The 22904-nt window shown below is 43.2% G+C and overlaps 3 protein-coding genes across 3 annotated transcripts; all 3 read left to right on the plus strand.

Moving 5' to 3' along the window:
* Window positions 1-7608: 7608 nt before the first annotated feature.
* MELLADRAFT_77034 (uncharacterized protein) lies at window positions 7609-8900 on the plus strand (the record flags this gene model as incomplete). The annotated part of the gene is made up of 6 exons (XM_007406738.1): window positions 7609-7753; window positions 7841-7874; window positions 7944-8120; window positions 8166-8260; window positions 8346-8439; window positions 8506-8900. The coding sequence occupies 4 exons, from the start codon at window positions 7964-7966 to the stop codon at window positions 8712-8714; spliced, it is 555 nt and encodes a 184-aa protein (XP_007406800.1).
* A 901-nt stretch (window positions 8901-9801) lies between these two features.
* On the plus strand, window positions 9802-12108 carry MELLADRAFT_103817 (uncharacterized protein; the record flags this gene model as incomplete). The annotated part of the gene is made up of 6 exons (XM_007406739.1): window positions 9802-9808; window positions 10144-10373; window positions 10853-10883; window positions 10981-11098; window positions 11168-11742; window positions 11819-12108. The coding sequence occupies 6 exons, from the start codon at window positions 9802-9804 to the stop codon at window positions 12106-12108; spliced, it is 1251 nt and encodes a 416-aa protein (XP_007406801.1).
* A 6979-nt stretch (window positions 12109-19087) lies between these two features.
* On the plus strand, window positions 19088-21489 carry MELLADRAFT_95217 (uncharacterized protein; the record flags this gene model as incomplete). The annotated part of the gene is made up of 6 exons (XM_007406740.1): window positions 19088-19466; window positions 19582-19709; window positions 19768-20030; window positions 20132-20509; window positions 20570-21367; window positions 21420-21489. The coding sequence occupies 6 exons, from the start codon at window positions 19088-19090 to the stop codon at window positions 21487-21489; spliced, it is 2016 nt and encodes a 671-aa protein (XP_007406802.1).
* Window positions 21490-22904: the final 1415 nt, after the last annotated feature.

Below are 22904 nucleotides of genomic sequence, written 5' to 3' on the forward strand. Positions count from 1 at the left end.
ACTTCAGAAGAGCCCAACCCCCTGCATGTTCTTCTTGTCTTGTTTGTGGTGCCTAACTCTATCATTTCAAGCTTGTACTACCAAAAACTTTGTCTGCAAAACTCACTCAATATCTGAAACCTGCATGAGATAGTCCTAAATCCAGACTGTGCTTCAATATTTTGATGTGCTGAGATAATTGAGTTGTTTGTGGTTTAGTATGACAAAGCTAGAAAGGTCTGGGCATACTTCTCCAGTGAAAGTTGCTTGTTGCATAAGTGTGGTTAGAATGAGCCACAGCTCTGCCAAACTTGGCAAACTTAATCTATGGTCACAATATCTTGATGTACTGAAAGGATTTGATTGGTTGTGAGCTAGTATCACATAGATGGAGAGCTTTGAACATACTTCTCCAGTAAAGTGATGGTATGAGTGTGAGTGTGGTTATAATGAGCTATGGCTCTTCCAGTACTGGATTATATAACCAATTGCTCTAGCTGTGTGTTGGGTGATCAAGTTTGTGCTCTGATCTCATTCCCTCAGGCAACAGGGGCTGAGGTCAGTACTGCAAAAGAGGGGCAAGTGGGCACTTCTTCAGTGATTGATTATTGATTAATATCCACAGTCAGGATGAGCCCCAGCCCAGGTGAAAGGCAAGAGTCCACTAAGCTTGCCGGAGTACTCTACAGTCCATGGGACTGTTGGAGTAGACACAGCAAAGGGCAAGAGCCCGTGTGTGTGAGTTGAGGCCTTTAGAATGTGGTCAACCAGAGTCTCACCAGTGGTGTGAGAAAGAAAATCTCTGACTCCCTCATGTCACCTTCTTTCTCTTCCTCTCTCACTTTTATACCCAATTCCTCTGTGTTTATCTCCAGGTTCTGTGAGAAAAATTAAATTGTATCTATTTTGTTTAAAAACCAGAAACTTCATCACTACTGAGTCCTCATCTTCTAAACAAAACTCATATACTCAAAGAAGTTTTGATCAAAAATCTTGGAAGATAATTCCATCAAGATTAACAAAATTGACAAAAGGAAAGAGGAGATAATCCCTAGAAATGCCCTATGATATCAAGATATACAGAAAAACAAGTTGGACTATGCATTCATAGTATTTGAAATGGAGCTGATCTTCTATACCAATTTATTATCAAACCAAAAGCTTTGTTCAACTCACTTTTGTTTCAAGGCAAAAAACCTTGGTGTCACAGGAAACAAGAGGCAATTTTTCCATGCAGAAACCCATTGTGTTGAAGACAGTGGATAAGCAAAAATGTATTATTTTGGCATTATTTCTGTGCTTTAATTGTAATCAGTCTTCCCACGGGAAAATCATCTCTTGTTTCCAGTGTGTGGGATTCTTCCACTCAATGATGTTAGTGGTGACTATTGAGATATCATCAGCATGAAAATTTTGATTGAAGTTGAGCATTGGGAACACATCTTGATCAGTAAAAAATATTATGAGTCATATTGAGTGTAGGAGATAGACTAATGCAAAGCAAGCAATGTGAAGTATTTGATAGGCGCAACACTGAGACAGCTAATATATCCGTAGCTGATAGCGCAAGATAGCGTAGCTAGAAACATGCTGCAAAGCTACAGCTAGCAGGAATCAGCATGAATGAATCCCAGCTACCCTATGCAGAGTCCCAGAAAATCTTCAGCTAACCAAATTTTGGCTCTGTAGCGTAGTGTAGAGGCACAAAACTCAGCTACAGTAGCTTGTAGCGTAGCGTAACTTGACAAGTTACACTATCATAAAGGTCAGATCTGTGTTAACTGCATACAGTTACGCTACATACAAAATGCATGGTAGCGTGTTGTAGCGTAGCTGTCTCAGCGTTGATAGGTGTCAAGTGGTGACAATGAGATAGATGAAAATGAGATGATATCAGGGATGCAGCAGTGAGTATGAGTATACCCAACTCATACTCACTGAGGACGGGTTTTGGCCCCGTACGCGAGTACATGTACTCCCGGGGTTGACTGTATGAGTCGTACTCCATCTCGGAAAACTCAGTAGTATGTGTAAATAGAATACACGTACTCAATCTCGCCCTTCATCCGGGCCAAAGACTCACTAACCCACATTCACCGGCCACCTTGTTTGGATGAGTATATACTCACCATATACTCAGCCAAACAATGCCTCCACCAGATCCCCATTCATCGATCAAATCCAGATTATTTATCAACCATCAATTGGATATCGATATCCACCTTCTCAAGATACCGCCACCACCTCTATTCCTTAAATTCAATATCGAATCTCAATCGACCACGTCTTGCCCACTTCCACACCTTCCACCTTCGCCATACCTCTTCAGGCCCTATCCTCAATCCATCCATCTGTTTGGCCTTCGTAATCTCGATGAGTGGCTTGACGTTGTAGACTTGACCTTCTAGACTAGACATTTGAATCATATTTATCTCTTAATTCATTTCATTAACATCAATCGACCCATGGGAACAGAATCTATAGATCCTGGTGGCCAGATCGAGGTGTTGTGGCCGGCGTTGGCTTGGGTGAATGCTCATATCGAGGCTTTTGGGCTTTTGGATTGGTCGTATGACCTCAGGTAAAAAATTTCGCTACCATATTTATAATTTTCTTTCTTGTACAACTCCCCCTTACGTTTCTCCCATTTCTCTTTTCCCTTGTTGGAGATTCTTTTACTCTCACCCGTCCATTTTTCTTAATCGTGATTCTCTTCCCTTCTCAATTGTTAGACCTTCCAAATACCTAGCCAGCATGCCTCAAAATATGGCCAAATCACCTCCCCCCGCCTTGGTGTCACCCTATGCTCGACGTGTGACCCCAATGTCCGCGTCGCGGGTCGTCTCAGCCTCCAGTATAACGCCGACGTCTCGTGTTGGTGTCGGAATGGCTTCACGAGTCTCATCCTCTTCCAACCGAGTCAATGCGACACCAAGATCGCGACTGAAATCGTTCATCGTGCAAGATACTACGGATGTCGATGGCGAGGAGGCGACGTTGAGATCTCACCGACACCGATCAGATGTTTACCTGTATTTTGATGTGAGTAATTCGACCGGTCTCATCAACACCTAGCTTTCATGCTGATTCAGTGCGTATTTGACCAACGTACACTGTTAGGAGCCCAACAAGTCGCCAGACGAGTCCAAGGGTGAGGGTGTGATGTCGTACCCTTGTCTTCACTGTCCGTAAGTCAACCTACGGATAGCAATGCCCATACTTATTGTAAGCTAACTTTAACTGCGTATTTGCAGTGTTGTGCTTTCGATTTCCGGCCGTCCGAATTTGAACTTGCACAAGCACAGACGCAAGTGCCCCGGCTTGGCGCTTGCTTGGTACCACCACGAACCTGGAGCCATCGAACCGGAAAGCGATCCCATTGTCGCCGCGGATCGAAAGAAAGAGTTACAAACCCTGCTCGTCGGGGCCGTCATTAGCAAGAATTTACCCTTCTCTATCTTTGAGGGCGTGTTAATGCAGAAGGCGCTTCGCGCTATTGCACCATCGTTTTATTGGCCGGCTCAGATGGCTGTCAAAGCTGACTCAGAGGCTCTTTTTTTGGATCTGGAACAAAAACTGTTGGACGAGGTTGCTTCGGTTCCTGGTTCAATTTTGACTGCGACGGACTGTTGGACCAGCGCCGACTTTTCTCATACGTACATGGCCATCAATGGCTTTTTCTTCAACTCGGAAGGCAAATTCTGTCGTCGGCTCCTGGCGTTCAAAGTAAGTGCCCTTCTGAAAAGAAATTACATATGCGAACGGAATTGGAGCCTAATGAGCCTTGTTTTGCAATGTGGCAGAAGCTCGAGGGGAAACATACTGGTGACAACCTGGCCAAGGCTTACTGGAAGGCGCTGGAGCATGTTGGCGCACTTCGGAATCACTACTCGATCACCGGGGACAATGCCTCTTCGAACCGTGCAATGGCAAAGCTTTTAAGTGACCGTTATGCCACTCTTGGAATCCACTGGCCGTTTGAATCGAGGTTCCATGGCTGCATGTGCCACGTGATCAATCTTGTGGCAAAGGACTTCTTGGATGGTATGGGTCAGCTAACGGACGAGGACATTGCCGCGTATGAAACCTCGGGGATGGCCGAACCGCGAGCTTCTTTTGAACCTGACGAATTACCTATCACGGGCGACTACAACGTACCTGTCACCGAATCCTGGCCTCAAAACTCTTTTTCGCTTTCTCAGTCCTCCCTCGAGGTCCACGGCCCGACCCAGACCCAAGATACCGATGTCGACCTGTCCCATCTGAACAACGAAGAAACCCTTGCCCCAGAAGATTCACTCTTAGAAGACTCGCCAACTGTCCTCCTCACCGCCCGCAAGAAAAAGTCGACGATAGTCACCCGCATCCGTGCTTTGGATACTCACATCAGAAAAAGTCCTCAGGAGCTTGAGTCGTTCATCAAGATCCGCGATGAAGTCGAAGATCCACAACTTCTTCCCCTCAGCTGCCCTCCTACTCGCTGGAATTATTTCTATTATGTGGTAAGTGCCCTGCTTTTGGTCAATGAGTCTTTTAACTGGTTCCAATCTGACCATTTCTTACCATTCCATGATTCATTTCAGGTCCAACGAACCCTCAACCTCAGAAAGTCACTTGAACTCTACACTGCGGACCCGAAAAGGACTCACCTGGCCATCTCAAAAGCGGACTGGTCAACTATCGAGTATATGCACCCTGTTCTAGAGATGTTTGAAACTGCGACTCAGATTTTTCAATCCAATGACGCAACTAAGCAGTTGGTTCTTCCTGTACTCTGGGCGCTTCAAACGGTTTTGAAGAAACACCAGAGTGTTCCAGGAGCTTGGGGCCGAGCTTGCAAACGAGCGGAAGACAAACTTGTGAAGTATCTCGACCGCGAAGAGTGCAACATGCAGACCTTGGTTGCAACTCTCCTGGATCCGGTCCAGAGAGACTCAATCTTTCGTAATCATCTAGAGGTAGAAGTCCAGGCCAAGCGCTGCCTTCGAGACGAGTACGACCTTTGGAAGCCCAGCCCCACGGAAAGTGGCCGCGAGACCCCTCCTCCTGTTCCTGCTCAGCCGAAAAAACCACCGACAGGAAACTTCAAGAAATCTACTCTCTCTTGGGTACCTCGGCAATTCAACCTTCGAGCCATTCCAGTCATGAAATGGACGAAGTCACGCGATACTTACAACGCCTGGATCCTGTGCTCCCCAATGAAACGATTGGGGAGTTCTGGGTGGTTAGTAACTTTCCTAATCCTTTGAGCGCCCAGAACCAAGCTGACCACCGTCCTCATTTCAGCGTATGTCCAAGCCTTCGGGACTACCGGTCTTGGCTCAGATAGCCCTTCAACACCTCACGATCGCGGCAGCTGGCGCATCAGTCGAGAGGGTGTTCTCTATCTCGGGCAACATAGCCGTCCCTTCCCGAGGCCGCCTCGACCCTGAGACGATTTGCCACCTTGTACTCGTCCGACACTGGCTTACGAATTGGGAGGCGACTGTGAATGTGGAGGATGTGGCTTAGACATGTTGATTTTATTTGGTCTGCTTTGACTCTGAGTCACGCGTTGTTTTCAAAGGGCCCTGCCGTTTTGTCCTCTATTGTTTTTCCCTCTGAACCGTTATTGTTTTTCCCTCTGAACCGTGGTTCTTTTTAACAAATGATTATCCCCTCTCTTACAAAATGATCTAACCGTGGTTCTTTTTAACACATGATTATCCCCTCTCTTACAAAATTATCTAAGGAATTTTAAATACAATTTGATATCACCTCCCCAAACCAGTTTGCTACCCCATTCCGATTGAGTGTACTCATTACTCATGAGTACACTCGATCTTACTCACAATGAGTAGACTCATAGTGAGTAGTCTCTCAGGTGAGTCTACTCACTCAGTGAGTACTTAGCCACTGTAGTACTTACATACGGGGCCAAGCTGAGTCTTGAACTCATGCCTGACTCTAACATCAATTGAAAGGGGAGTCCGGGACTCTCTCTGTAACTCACGTGTCTCGGTACTCAAGTGGAGTACCGAGTCAGGTTGCGCGGCAAGTGAGTCGGAGTAGACTCACTGCTGCATCCCTGGATGATATATGATTTCCCCAAAATAGAGCTGAAATACTAGCTAGTTGAGGTTGATTTGGAGCACATTCAATTCATTTTACCTGGAAGTTTCACTTGAGGATCTGAAGAATCCACCCAAAATTTGGACATTGGTATCATTTGCTAATTGAACTTTGATCAAAACAGAACAAAATTGAATCAAAACTTTTATGCAAAGTGGAGAGCCTTTTAAGAAGTGATCTGTGGTTTTGGTTTTGATACACTTCACATGTTGCTGTGTTTATATTCCTCCAGTTTACACTTTAAGTCCATTTTGTTGTGAGATCAACACTCATCAACTGTACCTTCACCAGAAATTGTTTTATCTGACCCAATTGATGATTACTTGTTTGTGCACAATCAGGCACTCTATACCTAGATATGAGTGGTATCATACATCCTTAGACTCCTCCTGAGGCTAGAAACCCAAAAGAACAAAGACAGAAAAAATGATCGAAGTGTTAAAATATATTGAATGAGTCATTGATCTGGTTCAACCACGTGAATGTTATAGGCAGACTTGGTTGAACCAGAAATCCAGAAATGAACTTGATAGAACTTCAATGAAGCACAGTCAACTCCCTCTAAGTTGGTACCCCTGTAAAGTGCATAATTATTTAAGTGCATAGGAGTTTTTGCTTTCACAGTGGGAATTTTCAGCCAAAATGAGGTCTCTCAGTGCAACTTTCTTCGAGTGCATTAAAAATCCACCTGCCAAGCTGTATGTAATCAGAGGGTGTTGACTGAAGTTAGAGCTCAAGATGTAGATATAACACGCTGTAGCAAATTGAGATGAATTCGGTGGTGGTGATTTTTCATTGTAGTAGAGGTAAAGAGGACCAGACAAGGCAACCAAAACCTAGGACTTGGGTTGGGCAATGGCAAAAGGATAGGATGCGAATGGTGAAGAAACATGTCTGGGAGGACTCTGGAGTCTGTGTCACGTTTACAGAGATATGGGCAACGCTATCGACTTGTACGAGAATGACGAATTGAAAACTGAATCGATCAAGGCGAAACAAGCTGATGGTTGGGTGGCTGTGAATAATTTGATACGTTGCACGATTCAAATTTCACACACAAAGGTCAGATGTGAGGATGAGAGAGGAAGAAATTTAAGCAATCAAGCTATATCAAGCAATTGGCGGAATGATGAAGGCGTTCGACTTTCTATCAGCTCAGCGATTCTAGATTCCAGCCACTGCCAGGTCTCCGCGCTCGTCCTACACGCAAGAAAGTCCTGAAATATAAATATCAAATCGTTTGAAATCATTCAAGAATCGAGAAGCTTTTTATATCTTCAGAGATCAAGTCGGTCCAATCGAGGTTCATGAGGGAGATACAAGCATGCAACGGGAATTATATCGATCATGAGATGGACGCGAGAAGAAGGGTGATTCCGCGGCTTGACCAATCGCTCAACATTTCCAATGCGGGGTGGACGCGTTTGACTCTCTGAAGTCACCCTGAGTTGGAAATGGAGCTCTTCGAGTATAAAAGGTCAACCTCTCAGTGCATCCTTCATTCCTCACTCCAATCATCTCATCTCCTTGTTCATACCTGTTCATATCTTCACTCGTAATATAAACTCAAAAAAACGCAAACTTCATTTACTTTGTTTAATAGACCAAATCAATCTCTTCATCATGCATTTCACGCTTAGCTTTTTTGTTGCTGCCCTCGCTAGTAAGTCTTGAGTTTTTATTTCTTAGAATGCCATCAACTTCTTAGCTTTGTTTTGATTGTGATTTTCTTTATTGTCCTCTCGCATAGCATTTGCCGCTGCTTCGCCCATCGAGCAAAACACGTTAGTACACGTTTTCACCTTATGTTTTTTCATAACCGTTTGGCTAATCGTTTTCTTCGAATCAAACAGTCATGTGAAAAGTGCTGTAGATGAAAAGTGCTTCTCTGGTTGTGGTTCTTCCCATGGAGTTGCATCACTCGGTCAAGCTACCTGGGGAGGTGGCTACGTGTTTGGGAACCAACAGTACACCAGCTTTACACAAGTCACCGAAAGCTTTCAAAGCTTTGGTACTATTTGTGCTAACACTACAAGAAAGATAATATTTTCTGGGCAGAAAATTAAATTATTGATAGATTCATACTATGGTTATCCAATTCCAAGCTATGGTCACTCAATTTTCCAACGCTGGCGGATGTAATGTGTGCCAGGCATCAAATGCCCACCAAGTCAGTTTGGACTCTTTTCTTTCTCTTTCTTTTTGCATGTAGTGTTAAACCTACAATTATTCACCTGGGTCATTTTATTAAACAGTTCACCTCAGCCATTACACCAGTCTTCCAACAATTCCAAACCATGATCACCATCATCACCCAGAGCTACAGCAGCTACATCCCACAATGTCAATGTCAGTGATTAATTCCATCTTGCTACTCTTACTTGGTACTGATGTAGTTTGTTTTCTCTCCATCAGCGGACTTCAACATCCTCTACTCATGTCTCCGCATCGTTACAGGAATTCTTGTGTCTTTGAACATCAATGTTTCTAGCTTGTTCTCCAGCATTGGTCTTGATCTTAATCTCTTTTCAGTTGTTGGTATCAACATTCAAGTTCTCTTGACTCTAGATGTCACAGATCTCTTCAGTGCTCATGGTCTCGTTGGTGCTGGCGGTTTACTCTAAGACATGCACTTTTCCATCACGGTGTTTTCCATTCATTGTCTGCGCTTCACTACACTATGTCTTCTCTTTTTCTTATAAACTGTTACCTTATATGTGCCATGTCACAAGGCACACCTTCATGTTATAGTACCTAAAACACGGACACTTCAACTTGTTAATAAAGTATGACTCAGCATTCTTACCATTCTTCTAGTCTGTGAGGAATCCACCTTGAGTCCTTGTCATGAACAGTATACCTGAATTTTCAGATCACTTAATCTTTTCACAATCAACAGATCCAAGTCTTCATCCTATGAGTCTTCTGTTGAACACCAAAAGAAATTCATGTGTCCCAATTGCATAAAGAAACCTCAAACTGCTTGTATCAGCGTAGTAACTCTCTGACCTTGACTATGATAATGTCCAATATGTAGTCAGAAAAATTAGCTTCTGGTAAAGGTTCATGTTATATTTACAATCTTTGATCAATGACTTGACTATGAAGATTCTGTTTCTGTTACCATAATTTCTTATCACTCAAAGACGTGGCCTTTTGGGTTTAACCTTTATGTACTTCATGATGACCAAGACGATATCTACATCCACACCATGATGCAGCATGGACATTCACTCGGGTACAATAACATCATACTTTTTCTTGTGTCATTACTCCACCTAAGACCTCGGTTCTTGAACTTGACTTGGTAAATATTAAGGAACGGGTTACACACGTGACACTAGATTCAATGATCAGCTGACTCCTTTCCAAGTTAGCAAACATATTCCGACGTGTAAGATTAAACTCGACTTGTGGAGAATTGTTTGATATGTGTACTATAGATCGACAGTTTGTTTATTGTAGTTTTTGATCATATCTCAAGGTTTCATGTATGATAATATTGTATGATATCTTCTTATCTCTTACATAAATTAATGTCCGTGTCAAGAAACATTGGCTGAAGAAGTGTCTGTGTGACAAAAAAATAAGGTTACATAGGATTAAATTCATAAGTTCAGGAAAAAGTATTTAAAAAAAGTTTGAGGATGTTTTTTTGGATCATGGAAGGAAGAAAATGCATCAAGATTTTCTTGCAAAGGTGAGATAAAAATGAAACGTAAGTTGTACATATCTTGTGGGATGTTCGCACTGAAAGAAGGATGTATTATCGAAGTTTGAAGATGTTTTTCATTCAGTGATGCGGGGATTGGAGTGTAGATAAGATTGCAAGAGGTATGAAAGAAGATGAATTCAAGACAAGTTATAAGGCTATGCATTCGGTGATGTGATTGGAAGTGATGTGTAGATACATAGAAAGCTTTGAAGGAGGTTCTTTCCTGGATATTTATTTATCCACCTTGATAAACTGTGATATATGTACCTGTTCGCAAGCAAAATCGATATGAGTTTAGACATCCGGGATACTTTGAAGCGCGTATAAATTCCGGTCAGATTTTTATCATAGAGATCTAGGATGGGCTACAAAGAAGCTGGTGGTCTTGCGCAACACTGGTTTCATTTTAAACTTAGGCTCATCTCCGCTCGCAGAAGCGGCCGGACAAGTTCATGTTGTTAACTTAAACAAGTCCTCTCTTGGAGAAGAAACGAGCTCGCTCGTGAAATCAGGTCGATCATATCGAGGGTGCTGCAGCAACTTTGTACGAGAGCTGATCAGTTTGGACGTATGTTTTTGCCTCATATCAGCTTGCGTGATATTTATTTTTTTCGAGGTTCAACGCGTGGGTATATTTTGACCACATTCGAGTCTGACTCTGAGTCTTAGGATAGCTGTGTGGTATCACCGTTCTCCTATATATCGCGCCACTGACATTTTGACCTTTGTATCTCCTCGTCACTCTTCCTGCTTCGAGTGAAAAATTTCTTCTATATCTTGAAATGCTTTCCTCCATGACATCCATTTTCAACCCTAGAAATAGCACAATTGATCTCTCTCAAGAAAGTATTGTCGCCACACATATTATTTCGGCGGTGGCTAAGTTCAATGTGTCATCACCATTAATAGCATTTACTTTACTTTTTTTCAATGTGCTTTACTCCATCCGTCTTTTTCTCATTCCGGCCTGTCTCGTATGATACGGATCAGTTTGACACCAATCAACTTCCTTACCATGCTTAATTTGAATTTTCAATGCGTTTCCAGATCTGTCGAACCCTCGGATATGATGAAAGATGTAATCAAAATGGGATTCCTGTGGTGCATGGCCATCAAGTCATTAGAGTGGGGTTTTGCGAAAGGCTCTTATTATACGAGAACCCTGGTGAAAGTAGATGGTGTGGAACAATGGGAAAAAGTTAAAGGAAGTGACGAAGCTTATAAAAAGTTACAAGAAGCTGAACCCTGCGACGTGTTCAAATTGGCGAGTTGGACATTATTACAATTTACTTCGTAAGCTTATCACCACACCTCATAACATATATTTGATCACTGATAGTGTAAACACCTGTGCACACACAGGTTCCGAGGCCTTCAGTTTACGTACGGTCCTGCCATTGCTGCAAACAATCAAAGCACTTTTGAGTTGCTGTGGAGGATGTTTCGAGTCAACATTTGTCTTACTATCACCCTCAGTTTTCTCATACTGACTCGTGACGCCGGCCTTGGTAGCCCCAAATCAGCTCTCCTGTCATTGGATGTTCCCAGTTTTCCTGGATTAAACCTCTTGTCAGAGACTCTTTACACCACTTGCTTCGGTATATGGGTAGCATGCTCAGTAGATAATTTGTTTAACTCTCTCGCCCTTCTGGCTACATGTGTTCACAAGATAGCAATATTGTTGAATTGCCCTCAAGAGATACTAGAGATTTGCGATCCAAAATACTTTCCATCGATCTTCGATTCACCACATAAATCCAATTCGATCGCACACTTTTGGGGGAAAGGTTGGCATACAGTATTACAAAGGATCTTTTTAATCAGTGGTGGGTTGCCCATTGCCTGGCTAGTAAGGAGATTGGGAGCAAGTCATCGAATTTTGAGATTAGCCGGAATGTTTGGTGTGTTTGCTTCTTCGGCATTCCTCCATGAATACGGTAAGTCTGATCATCAACACTTTACCTACAAAATATTGGAAGTTACTGAAAGATTTTGTATCTCTTGAATTCATAGCGGCACTTCAAATTGCTCAGCGCCTGGATCCTAACCTAGCCCTTTCAACTTGGTTTCCTGAATCAATTGTTTATTTCATGCTCCAACCTCTAGCTATCTTGGTAGAGCCTTTTGTGATACCACTTATCCCCAAAAGATTGGGAGGTGGACGACTCTGGGTGTGGACTTTTGGCCTTCTTGCTGCTTTTCCTTTTCGCGATCAATATTTGTTTGGCATGGGAGTTCTCCAAGATGTACCTCCACTCAAAAAGTGGTCAATGATCTACCTGCTAAGGCCTGTCAAATTGTGATAAACTTACAAAATGTATTCTATCAAGTTTTAGACAATATTATTGAAACTTGAGGGAGATTATTTTTCAATTCTTTGTAAGTAAAAGGAACTATAGTCGTTACGTATAGTTGTCTTAGGTGCGGGATGATTACCGCTGCCAGTAGCTTATCGAAGTGCAATCACGACGGTAGCCTTCTAAGGTGAATACGAAGGGATTCGTAGTTATTCCTTAGGTGACGCTTTAGCGTTGGTTTGATGAATTTATCATCAAAAGGAAAATGAGAGACTATCTACAATATCAATTCAAATAGTAAGGAAACCATCAATTGATAAAGAGATAGTGACTCAGAGAAAAAAAGGGTGTCTTTGATATGAAAGAAGATGCGATAAAGGATTCTAAAAGATAAGAATTCTAAATAAGTCTTCTTTCAGATGAAAGATAAACAAAGAAGGATTTTGATGTAAAATGCTAATTCATTGATGAGTTGCGGTAAAAAGTGGTACGGTATAATGTTAAGATTGTTCTTCTTTGTTTGGATGCACAGAATCCTTGTTTTATATATCAGAGAAAAGTCACTCGCTCTGAGCTAGACTGTCAGGGTTTTCCCTGGATGCTGTCATCAGGGTTTGATCTTGAAACACGCAACATCAATCGGTTACTTCTTGGAGTCAATCAATACCCTATTTTGGGACTAGGGTCTTGTTGCTTTCACGGTTGGTAATGACCTGAAATTCATTGCTTGTGTTAACAACTCTGAACCGATGTGTACATAAATGATGGCTGACACATGGGAGTATCACAGAATACTCCTCATGGCTGACACTCACCGGGGTCAAAAGAAAAGAAAAGTTATAAATAAGTTTTCTTTTACTCCTTAATTTCCAAAGCATGCTTGAGGCATTCAGATCTGGTCTTGTGTGAGCCACTTGTTGCGAGCGCTCTATGGCAATGTTACACATGCATCTTCACATATTGGTTCATTTGCTGGGCCTAGCTCAACTTTCATTCCTATGAATTTGGAATCACCAATACAGTGGCTACCATATGGTATGTAGACTAGACGGGTTTGAATTTGACAACGAAGGTCATCGATCTGATCAATTCATAGTTGCTAGATCTACTGGTGTGGTCTTTCCATCATCAAATGATGTGGAGTATGTTTTGGATTTGTGACTTATCCTTCCGAATGTTCAACTTGTATTGTTCTCCAAGGAGTCGAGTCACAGTGATTCTGTCAGTCTATGATATATCAATCAACAGGTGAGGATTTGGAAATTTGTCAACAGATCAATGATTTGTTTTTTTTTTTCTTTCCTCCACACTGTCTTAATCCTAACCTGTGTATCAAAAGGGTAAGTTCTCACTATCTTAAAGGTTCCAAGCAGCATTTGTAGACAATTGCAAGGTTAGGACGATTTCTGAAAGCTTGCGCATCAAAACGAGTCGTGAAGAAGCATAAGGTTTTGATTGTTTTTGAAAACATATCTTATGCTCACAACAAGTCAATAATGTTGGTCCTAATGTCTTCTCAAGATTTTATGCAAGTAGCCCAGATCTCAATGAATAGGAATGCAAATGACTTGGTGCGTCTTGTCATGAGTGATTTGGCTGTTCATGAGTAGAGTGAAGCTCGCGTTCAAAACAAGAGCTAATGGTTGAGATTCATTGAAGAAGACGATCTCTCCTTTTGATCTGAATTGAATCGAGTGTTCAGATAGCAGGGAATGTACTTGACAAAATTTATTCCGGCAATAAGGAATCAATTTTTACATTTTGCAGAGTTGTGATATTAACACTGGACAATCTTAAAGGATCTTGATGTTTCAAGCTGAATTGTCGGTCAAAGAGAGTGAAATACAAACAAAGTCTCCCTTAGCTTCGAAGGGAAGATGTGTGACAGTGTACGATGATAGTTCCAATCCATGAGTTGTGGATATGCTTACTTCTGTTAGTTATAAACTACCATTGGCTTTTCAACATCAATCAATAGTGGTTGTAGCTTGTTTCTCATCTAGGTATCAATCTTGAATGAACGATTTCAATTGAGAATGTGCTTTTGATCCATGTTTCATTTGTGGATAGATCAAACGTTGGCAACTGCTAACTCTACCAATACTGACTTCTAGTAGAGTGGTTGATTAGCGGAACAGGAGTTTCATTATGGTTTTGAGAACATTTGTAGTTCTGCACCAAAACAATGAAAATGTTCATGATGTCTTATTGAGCTTAGATGGTTCAATTTGTGAAGAGGTTACCGTTTAGTCAACGTGTACCAATCAAAAATTTCTGTGATTGCAATCCATCAACTACAAAGACACTTTCATAACCAATGAATCAAATGCTGTAGCTTATGATGCGTTAGCTAGTGATACAGAATATATAGTAAATCCAAGTTTAGAGGTGAGAGGTATTTGAAACTTTTTGATGGAATGATCCGACTGACAGGCATTTAACGCTTGCGTCTTGAGAACGGCTCTACGCTATTAGTATTACTCAGCAATGTGATCAACTTGCAACAACTTGTAATCAATGTGTAATTCAGCTCATCATGAGGAAGTTGAAGCTTACATTCATGATTAGGTACAATTGGTTGAGATGAGTCAGGGATTGAAGAAGAAGAAACTGATTCTTAATGAGTAGGCTCAAGTGTGGGGTTGAACTAGTCCATTGAAAAATTTCTTTCGTGATTGTGTAGTCTTCCCCAAGCTGGGTCATGTGCAGATCGATCTTAGAAATGTGATATCAACACTCCTGGTGCTTCGTGTCCAGTTCTATTGTTTAACCTATTTGATCAACACTCGCGCAAATGATAAATCGGATTCCCAAGCTATCTCGTTAACTTTGTCCTACTTGTTTAGATATAATTCTGAACGAGCAAGTTTTTCTTGAGACAGCAGATCAAAATCGACGATTAAAAGGATTGGGCTCTGACCCCTGACAGTCCTTGTTATCTTGAGGACAGCTATCGGCTGATATATAATGATAGCGTTGTATGTAACATCTCGTTGAGAATATAAGGTCAAGCTCTTTTGGGTAAGGCAAATTTTACGCTCAAAGGGAGAAGTGACGAAACGACCGAAACTACAGTATTGATCCTGATGTCTTGTCAAGGTTGTATTTAGTTCAGCTCTCAATGAGTAAGTTTGCTTCTAGAGTCTTTGTTCATCGAGGTTGGTAGTGAAGCTCGAATGAAATTCTCAGTCAGTCTTTGAAATTGATTCAACACAGATGTTAATATTGATTTAAGACTGTTCGTCTGAGATCTAGATCAAGTGTGAATGGAGGATTGGATCCAGTGATGTGGATTTGATTCGGGCGAGTTCAAAGTTTTTTGGTATTTAAAATGTTCTTCACTGGTTTGATGGGCACTACAATGCTTCACAAGTTGAGTATTTGGCATCCATAGCATATCGATGAGATGGTAGAGCTCAGTACTCAATGAGCAAGTTCAATTGTTCATTCACAAAGAAGTTGTAATGATATTGTTATTGAACCTATGGGTTGAGTTAATCCAGTGACTCAATTTTTCTTCACCAAGTCCAATGGTCACCTTCTGTTTCAAATGGGGTTCTGACTTGATACATCAAACCAAAATGGAAGGTCGTCTTGACTTGGAACCAATCATCCATATGCTGTGAAAAGCTCTTTGATTTTTTGGGAACCACTCGTCAATGTAGCTGTCAGATGATTTGTTTTGAGCAGTTCTCTCTCAACCACTTTCGTTATCGAAGATAGGGGCTTATTGATGTAATGATGGCTGGAAAATTTACTCGTGGGTTTGTTCAATTATCACACTGCTTTTCTCGTCAGTCTTTTTCTCAGTGGCAATGAGAGCTTTCAGAGGAAGAACTTCCATCTTCATAGGCATTGGAATCAAATCCGGCAATGCATCTCTTCATTTATATGTACATAATTGGTGTATGGCGTGCACCACCAGTTAAAACCTTATGAGTAATATTTTGATGTATATATGGTAGCAATCCTTCTCAATACCTATCAGCAGCCAGGATGCAAGAACTGCTGAATCTTTTTGTCATAATTGGTCAGTATTGGCTCCCTATAGAGCTTTCCATCTTTTCAATAGACTTTTTGGTAATTACTGGAAAGAAACAAAAAAAAACCATCATCGCGGGGATGATTGTTTCTGTTTATACAACAGGCACCGTCGATTAATAGTTACATTTTGGTTGTCTCTGTTGAATCGATTGTGTTCAAGATAGTTTTATTACATCGAGCCTGTGGGTTATTGATACTTGACATAGTCTCTAGACTCTACAGTCAGTTTGAGTGGTTGATTGGTTTGAGAACGATCTGCACGTGTAGCTTTCCATTCATTCGCCATCAAAGACAAATGCCATCTTGGAGACAGCTATTCTGTAATTGAAATTTTCCTACTTCTGATAGATGTACTGTCCGGAAATTAGAACGTGAAGCTAAACTTGTTCATACCGCACTTTTCATCAGATGTTCTCAGCTTTTGTGAAGTTTTTAGATGATATGCAGCTTTCATGATTTGCTGGTGTACATTGTCTAAACAAATTGAGCCGAGTATTGATTTGTTCAATAACTGTGCTAAACTCATGACAGGTTCAAAGAATAATGGTACATAATGGTATTTTGATCAAACATGTACTTATGTTGAGACGAGTCAGCCGGATCATTGAGCGGACTTGATGGTGAGGCGCAGAGTCGGATGGAATCCTGACTCAGTCTGTGAAATTGATTCAGGGCGGAATGTTGACTTGAATCAAGACCGTTCTTTCAAAAGCTGGATCATGCGTCTTAATGGGCATTTTCGGATTGCTTGAATGATGAACCATATTCTAAGATGTACGTTGTGTTAGTGTGTGTGATATTATTCAAATTTAAAATAGCACTGAATCCATGATTGAGTGTGAGAGGTTGTTTAACACTCTTAGTTGTCATGAAGAGGACAAAAGAGTGTACAGAGTTATGCTGATTTTGGAAACTTGCTTATCAAGAAGGTTTTGTTAAGAAGCATGCCATTTTGTGGCTTTGAGAAGATAACTTATGCTTGCGATAAAACAATAGTATTGGTCTCAATATCTTATGTATAAGGATTATATCAGTAGTTCAATTCTTGATGAGTAGGTTTATGTTTGAATCTTTGATCAAGGTTGGTATTGGAGCTCAAGAGAGCACAAGTGAAATTACAAGTCGGTCTGTGAAATTGATTCAATCATGGGAGGCGATACAGATTTGAGACTGGCGCTTTGAAAACTGGATCCTGTGCGGATAGATGAGTGGATCCAGTGATGTGAGATTGATTCAAACGAGTGCCAAGTTCTTGTTTTTGATAGTTAAGTTTTTTCACTCGGTTGATGGACACTCGCGATTTGCATTCTTGATGAACGACAGTTTGAAGTGTTCAGTGAATTGGTTTTGATACGGTTCATTTAGAGAATGGTACTGAATCCATGATTGGATGCGAGAGGTCTTGGATTTTTTTTTTATAACACTCCTAGTCTCGGTGAAGAGGAGTATTTCCCGATGAGGCCCCCAAATGTCAGCCTGAGACTCTAAGTCATGGCAGATGACTGGTAGTTCAGAGCTGAATAGTACTTACAAAATGTATTCTATCAAGTTTTAGACAATATTATTGAAACTTGAGGGAGATTATTTTTCAATTCTTTGTAAGTAAAAGGAACTATAGTCGTTACGTATAGTTGTCTTAGGTGCGGGATGATTACCGCTGCCAGTAGCTTATCGAAGTGCAATCACGACGGTAGCCTTCTAAGGTGAATACGAAGGGATTCGTAGTTATTCCTTAGGTGACGCTTTAGCGTTGGTTTGATGAATTTATCATCAAAAGGAAAATGAGAGACTATCTACAATATCAATTCAAATAGTAAGGAAACCATCAATTGATAAAGAGATAGTGACTCAGAGAAAAAAAGGGTGTCTTTGATATGAAAGAAGATGCGATAAAGGATTCTAAAAGATAAGAATTCTAAATAAGTCTTCTTTCAGATGAAAGATAAACAAAGAAGGATTTTGATGTAAAATGCTAATTCATTGATGAGTTGCGGTAAAAAGTGGTACGGTATAATGTTAAGATTGTTCTTCTTTGTTTGGATGCACAGAATCCTTGTTTTATATATCAGAGAAAAGTCACTCGCTCTGAGCTAGACTGTCAGGGTTTTCCCTGGATGCTGTCATCAGGGTTTGATCTTGAAACACGCAACATCAATCGGTTACTTCTTGGAGTCAATCAATACCCTATTTTGGGACTAGGGTCTTGTTGCTTTCACGGTTGGTAATGACCTGAAATTCATTGCTTGTGTTAACAACTCTGAACCGATGTGTACATAAATGATGGCTGACACATGGGAGTATCACAGAATACTCCTCATGGCTGACATACCTCCACTCAAAAAGTGGTCAATGATCTACCTGCTAAGGCCTGTCAAATTGTGATAAACCTGTGACTTTGAAATCTTTCTCTTGCACACATCTGTTTGAATATGATTTTTTGTCATCCAAGTTGATATTGTTTTACGTCAAAGTTACATTACTTCTTCCTCTTCTTCTAAAAATTCAGCAAAATCAAAAAAAAATTGTTGTTGTCCAGAACATGAATGATGCTCAATGTGACCAAAACACAAGTTGTACCAATACAAATTTCACAGATCAAATAAAGTTGGACACACACGTATGCACATACATATGCAGATTTTCCAACATGAATTGTTGTGTGGCATTCTGATATTTATTTGTTATTTATTTTTGCCTAGTCAGAACCACCATAACACAGGTGGTTCATCAGTCCATGACAGGGCTTGCGCGACCCGTGAAACTCTGGCTGTGAAAGCCACGCACGCAGAGTCGAAGTCAAGACTCTGGCACAATACAGCGCGGAACTTTTTCACCGCAGGATTTCACCAACAACCGGATCCCCAGATCCTCAGCAAGCCCTCATAGCGTGAGATCTTAGGCTCAATATCTCACAACAGTCAACTCATAATTTGCGCCGCTTATGGTAATCGACGAAAGCATGGAGCAAGCAATGCAACAAGCGGCGGCGGCAGCTGAGAATTCGACTTGGACACGATCAAGATCGGTTGCACTTGGACAACAGCCTGGCCCACCCCTAGCCACCCCAAGACGAGCCAACAACAACAACAATCTTCAACCCCTTGAAGAAGAAGAAATTGACGGCACGCCCTTAGAAACAGACGAGGTGGAAGAACTACTAGAAGACGCCGCGTTGGTTCTACAAGGATCCTTGATTGGCTCGGATGTCGATGACGAAACCTCCTGGCAACCCCCAGCAGAGAAAGGGAAAGGAAGGGCGCATAGTCAAACTAGCCCAACTCCCAGTTTTGACCAATCCGTCGACCGGTCCCCAGCAAGAGGTAAGCTTTGTCTACTTAATCTCCCCCTCCTTCTCGTGGCTCGGATCCCCGTTTCTCTGGTTTGCTCCCTCCCGTGATCGTCAAACACCGACCCTACACACGCTCCGGCGGAAAGCCAGGGGGCCAAAGGCCCAGGAACCTGCGCATGACGATCCCAAGATCCCAACATGGGGGGGCGAAAGACTCCAGGATATCCTCAGGGGTGGAGAAACTCCAAGAACCCTTTTAGACGGGGGGAGCCAAGTCAGCACATCGAACGAGCCAAGAATCAGTACCCGGACAAGCTTATCTCACGAGGAAGAAGCCTGACAAATTACGTAAACCCACTCTGTTGTTGCTCACAGGAGACTTAAACGCACGGGTGAACAGGCTGTTTGCCGAAGGAAGACACGCCGAAGCAAACGGCATCCTGGAGTACTTCGACAGACAGACGGCGAGGAGCGTGATTGGAACGGACGGAGTTCGAGTTCCAGCAGCAGGCGGCAGTGGCCTCCCAGACTCTTGCCCCTACACTCTAGTGCAAGAGGAGCTGTCAGCCAGCGAGAATAGCGTAGGAAACGTACCGTTGGCAGAACGTTTCCACGGCACAGGAGACGTCCCACACGGAACTAACTTACCACCACCGCCGGGAAGACACGCTGAACCTCAACCCTTCGTGTCGCAAGCCACGTACCCCCAGCCTACACCTCACAACAATCTCGCCTGGGACCCGTTCACACCGCACATCCGCAGGTTCAGCCCGCCTACTCGATGCCATCACGAGTACAAGGCGAAATATACCAGACTCGGATACCCCCTACGACTCACCCAGAACCACAACTCGCCACGCTCCCCCTACCTAGCCCGTTCCTTACCCAAGAAGACGTCGACGAAGCCGAACAAGTGAAAGTCCTCCTGGCGACCAGGAAAGGCCGACTGGTATTGCGAAACGGGGACGTCGTCGAGAACGGAAGACTACTGGTGGCAGACTCATCGGAGAAAATGGAAAAAGGGTTACCTCAGCTCTCCCCCGTCCTGAGGCACTGGCTTAGAACCTTCAAATCGTACATACCTCTGACGGTTTTCAATAAGTTGTTTCTCGCTGACGACCAAACCGAATGGAGTCGCCGGAAAGCCCCCTCAGAGTCGAAGGTGGACGACGGTAGCGCGTCGCTGAGAGTGTACGGAGGCCAACCCCCACCAGACGAGTACACGATGCAATTTGAAGAATGGATCGATGGTATCAGCTTGTTTATCAAGTATGTGGCGGATGCGGGTTGGATCACTCTGGCAGAGCGTTTCGAAGGTCATCGAAGGGTGGTAATGGACTTACGTGACAACTTCGGGTGGATGATTGCCCTTCGTTACTGCATCTTAATCCGCCAAGGTGTAATGCAAGAGACGATCGACAATCGCATACGGAACTTTAGCACACTCCAGTCCACGATCCTCGAGTACGCAAAACTTCAAGCAGACACCCTGCAGGAGCGTGCCTATCGCACAAACCCCTACGCCTTAGGCGGACCCCTCGCGCACCAAAACCCACTGACTGGGCTTCCCAAATCCACAACGGCACACTCCAAGAAATCAAACTTAGAGACCGCCTACAGTCGGATAGGAGCCCAAGCAACGACATCGCCAGCGGCAACGTCACAAGGGGCGTGGATTTCTTCTCAAAAGTGGAGGACGATGTCGACGGAAGAGAAACACGCGGCAACAGCAGCAAGAGACCCGAACACATCTTACCGCCGAAGGGAAGGCGACAGAGGTCGCGAGAGAGAACCTTATCGGGAGAGAGAGAGGGATAGAACCAGCGGTCGTGATCGGTACTCAAGAGATGACCGACCGAGGTATCGCAGAAGGAGCAAGTCACGTAGCCGCAGCCCTAGAGGCACAAAAGGGAAAGGCCGAGGTAGCAGACAGTAAGCCGCAGTCTTCCGAATGAAATGAAAATCAGCTATGAGCCAAATTCAGTTGGAGAGCACACGTTCCCGTTGTCCCCGTTGCCGAGCCACCTTCCCCCCTCCTTTCCACATCTTCCTAAAGTTTGAGAGCCCCAGAGCGGAAAACTTACCATGCATGCACGCACAACAGGTACGTTGAGCCAATTCCTGAGACGCCAAGCGTGAGCCGGAGTAAGAAACCAGAATGGCCGGTGAGAGCGACTTGTGAGATGAACCTGTTGGTTTGGGAGAGGGAGCTATTGAGATGCGGCCTGCTCTCAAAGTACTCGAGGATTCTTGACGGCCTCCAAACAGGTTTCGACCAAGGAATAAAGAACGCAGTGGTTCCAGGCATCCCCTTCTTCTGCCCACCCAACCACTCATCAGTGTTGGCGGCAAAAGACAAGATCCTCGAGAACTTCCGACTAGAGTTAGCTGCCGGCCGCATGGCAGGCCCCTTCTCAAAGGAGGAAGTTTACCATAAACTTGGTTTCTTTCGGACCAGCCCAATCGGCGCGGTCATCAACGGAAATGGTTCGACTCGACCAATAAATGACCTTTCTTTCCCGAGAAACAAACCCGGGGTACGGTCAGTGAACGCAGAGGTTGATAAAGACGATTTTAGCACAACCTGGGACAACTTTAAGAAAGTCGCAAGATTCTTTTCGACTTACAAAGGGAAACTCTTGTTGGCAATCTTCGACTGGGCGAAGGCTTACCGGCAAATACCTACAAGTCCAGACCAGTGGCGTTTCTTGATGATCCTGACATTCGACGAGGAGATTTTACTAGACACCCGCATAACCTTCGGAGGCGTCGCAGGATGCGGTGTTTTCGGCCAGGTCGCGGACGCCTGGAAGGCAATCATGTTAGAAACCTTCCCGTTATTAGCAGCATTCCGATGGGTGGATGACACACTGTTCATCAAGGCGGTAGAAAAAGCTGACGGCAGTCAAAACCTTAGCTTAAACGAAATCTCGGATTTGAGTGCCAGGATGGGGGTGGTTGAAAACGTAGAAAAGCGAAGCGACTTCAAGACCAAACAGCGCTATCTTGGTTTTATTTGGAATGGAAATGACAAAACCGTTAGACTTCCCCAGGAAAAGATTGACGCTCGTATGGAAGAAATAAAAATGTTCTTACGCACCCCATCCCACAAATTCAAAGCGGTCCAGAGCCTGGCGGGAAGGTTAAACCACACATCAATGGTATTCCCCCAGATGGCCTGCTATTGTGTAGACATCTATCGTTTCAGTGCGGAGTGGATCCACAAATCAGCAAAGCGAGACCTACCTGAATCAGTGAAAGAAGATTTGGAGAGGTGGTTAGAGGTACTGACATCAGCCTTACCTCGACGACTAATCCCAACACCAGACGTCATAAACATCGGTTGGGTGGGCGACGCCTCCACCTCATACGGAATTGGAATAATCGTGGGACGGAAATGGTCGAAGTTTAGACTTAGAAGGGGATGGAGAGAGTCCGGCAGAGGCATCGCGTGGGCGGAAACCGTCGC

Source organism: Melampsora larici-populina, assembly GCF_000204055.1.
Source record: "Melampsora larici-populina 98AG31 unplaced genomic scaffold MELLAscaffold_7, whole genome shotgun sequence".
Classification (NCBI taxonomy): domain Eukaryota; kingdom Fungi; phylum Basidiomycota; class Pucciniomycetes; order Pucciniales; family Melampsoraceae; genus Melampsora; species Melampsora laricis-populina.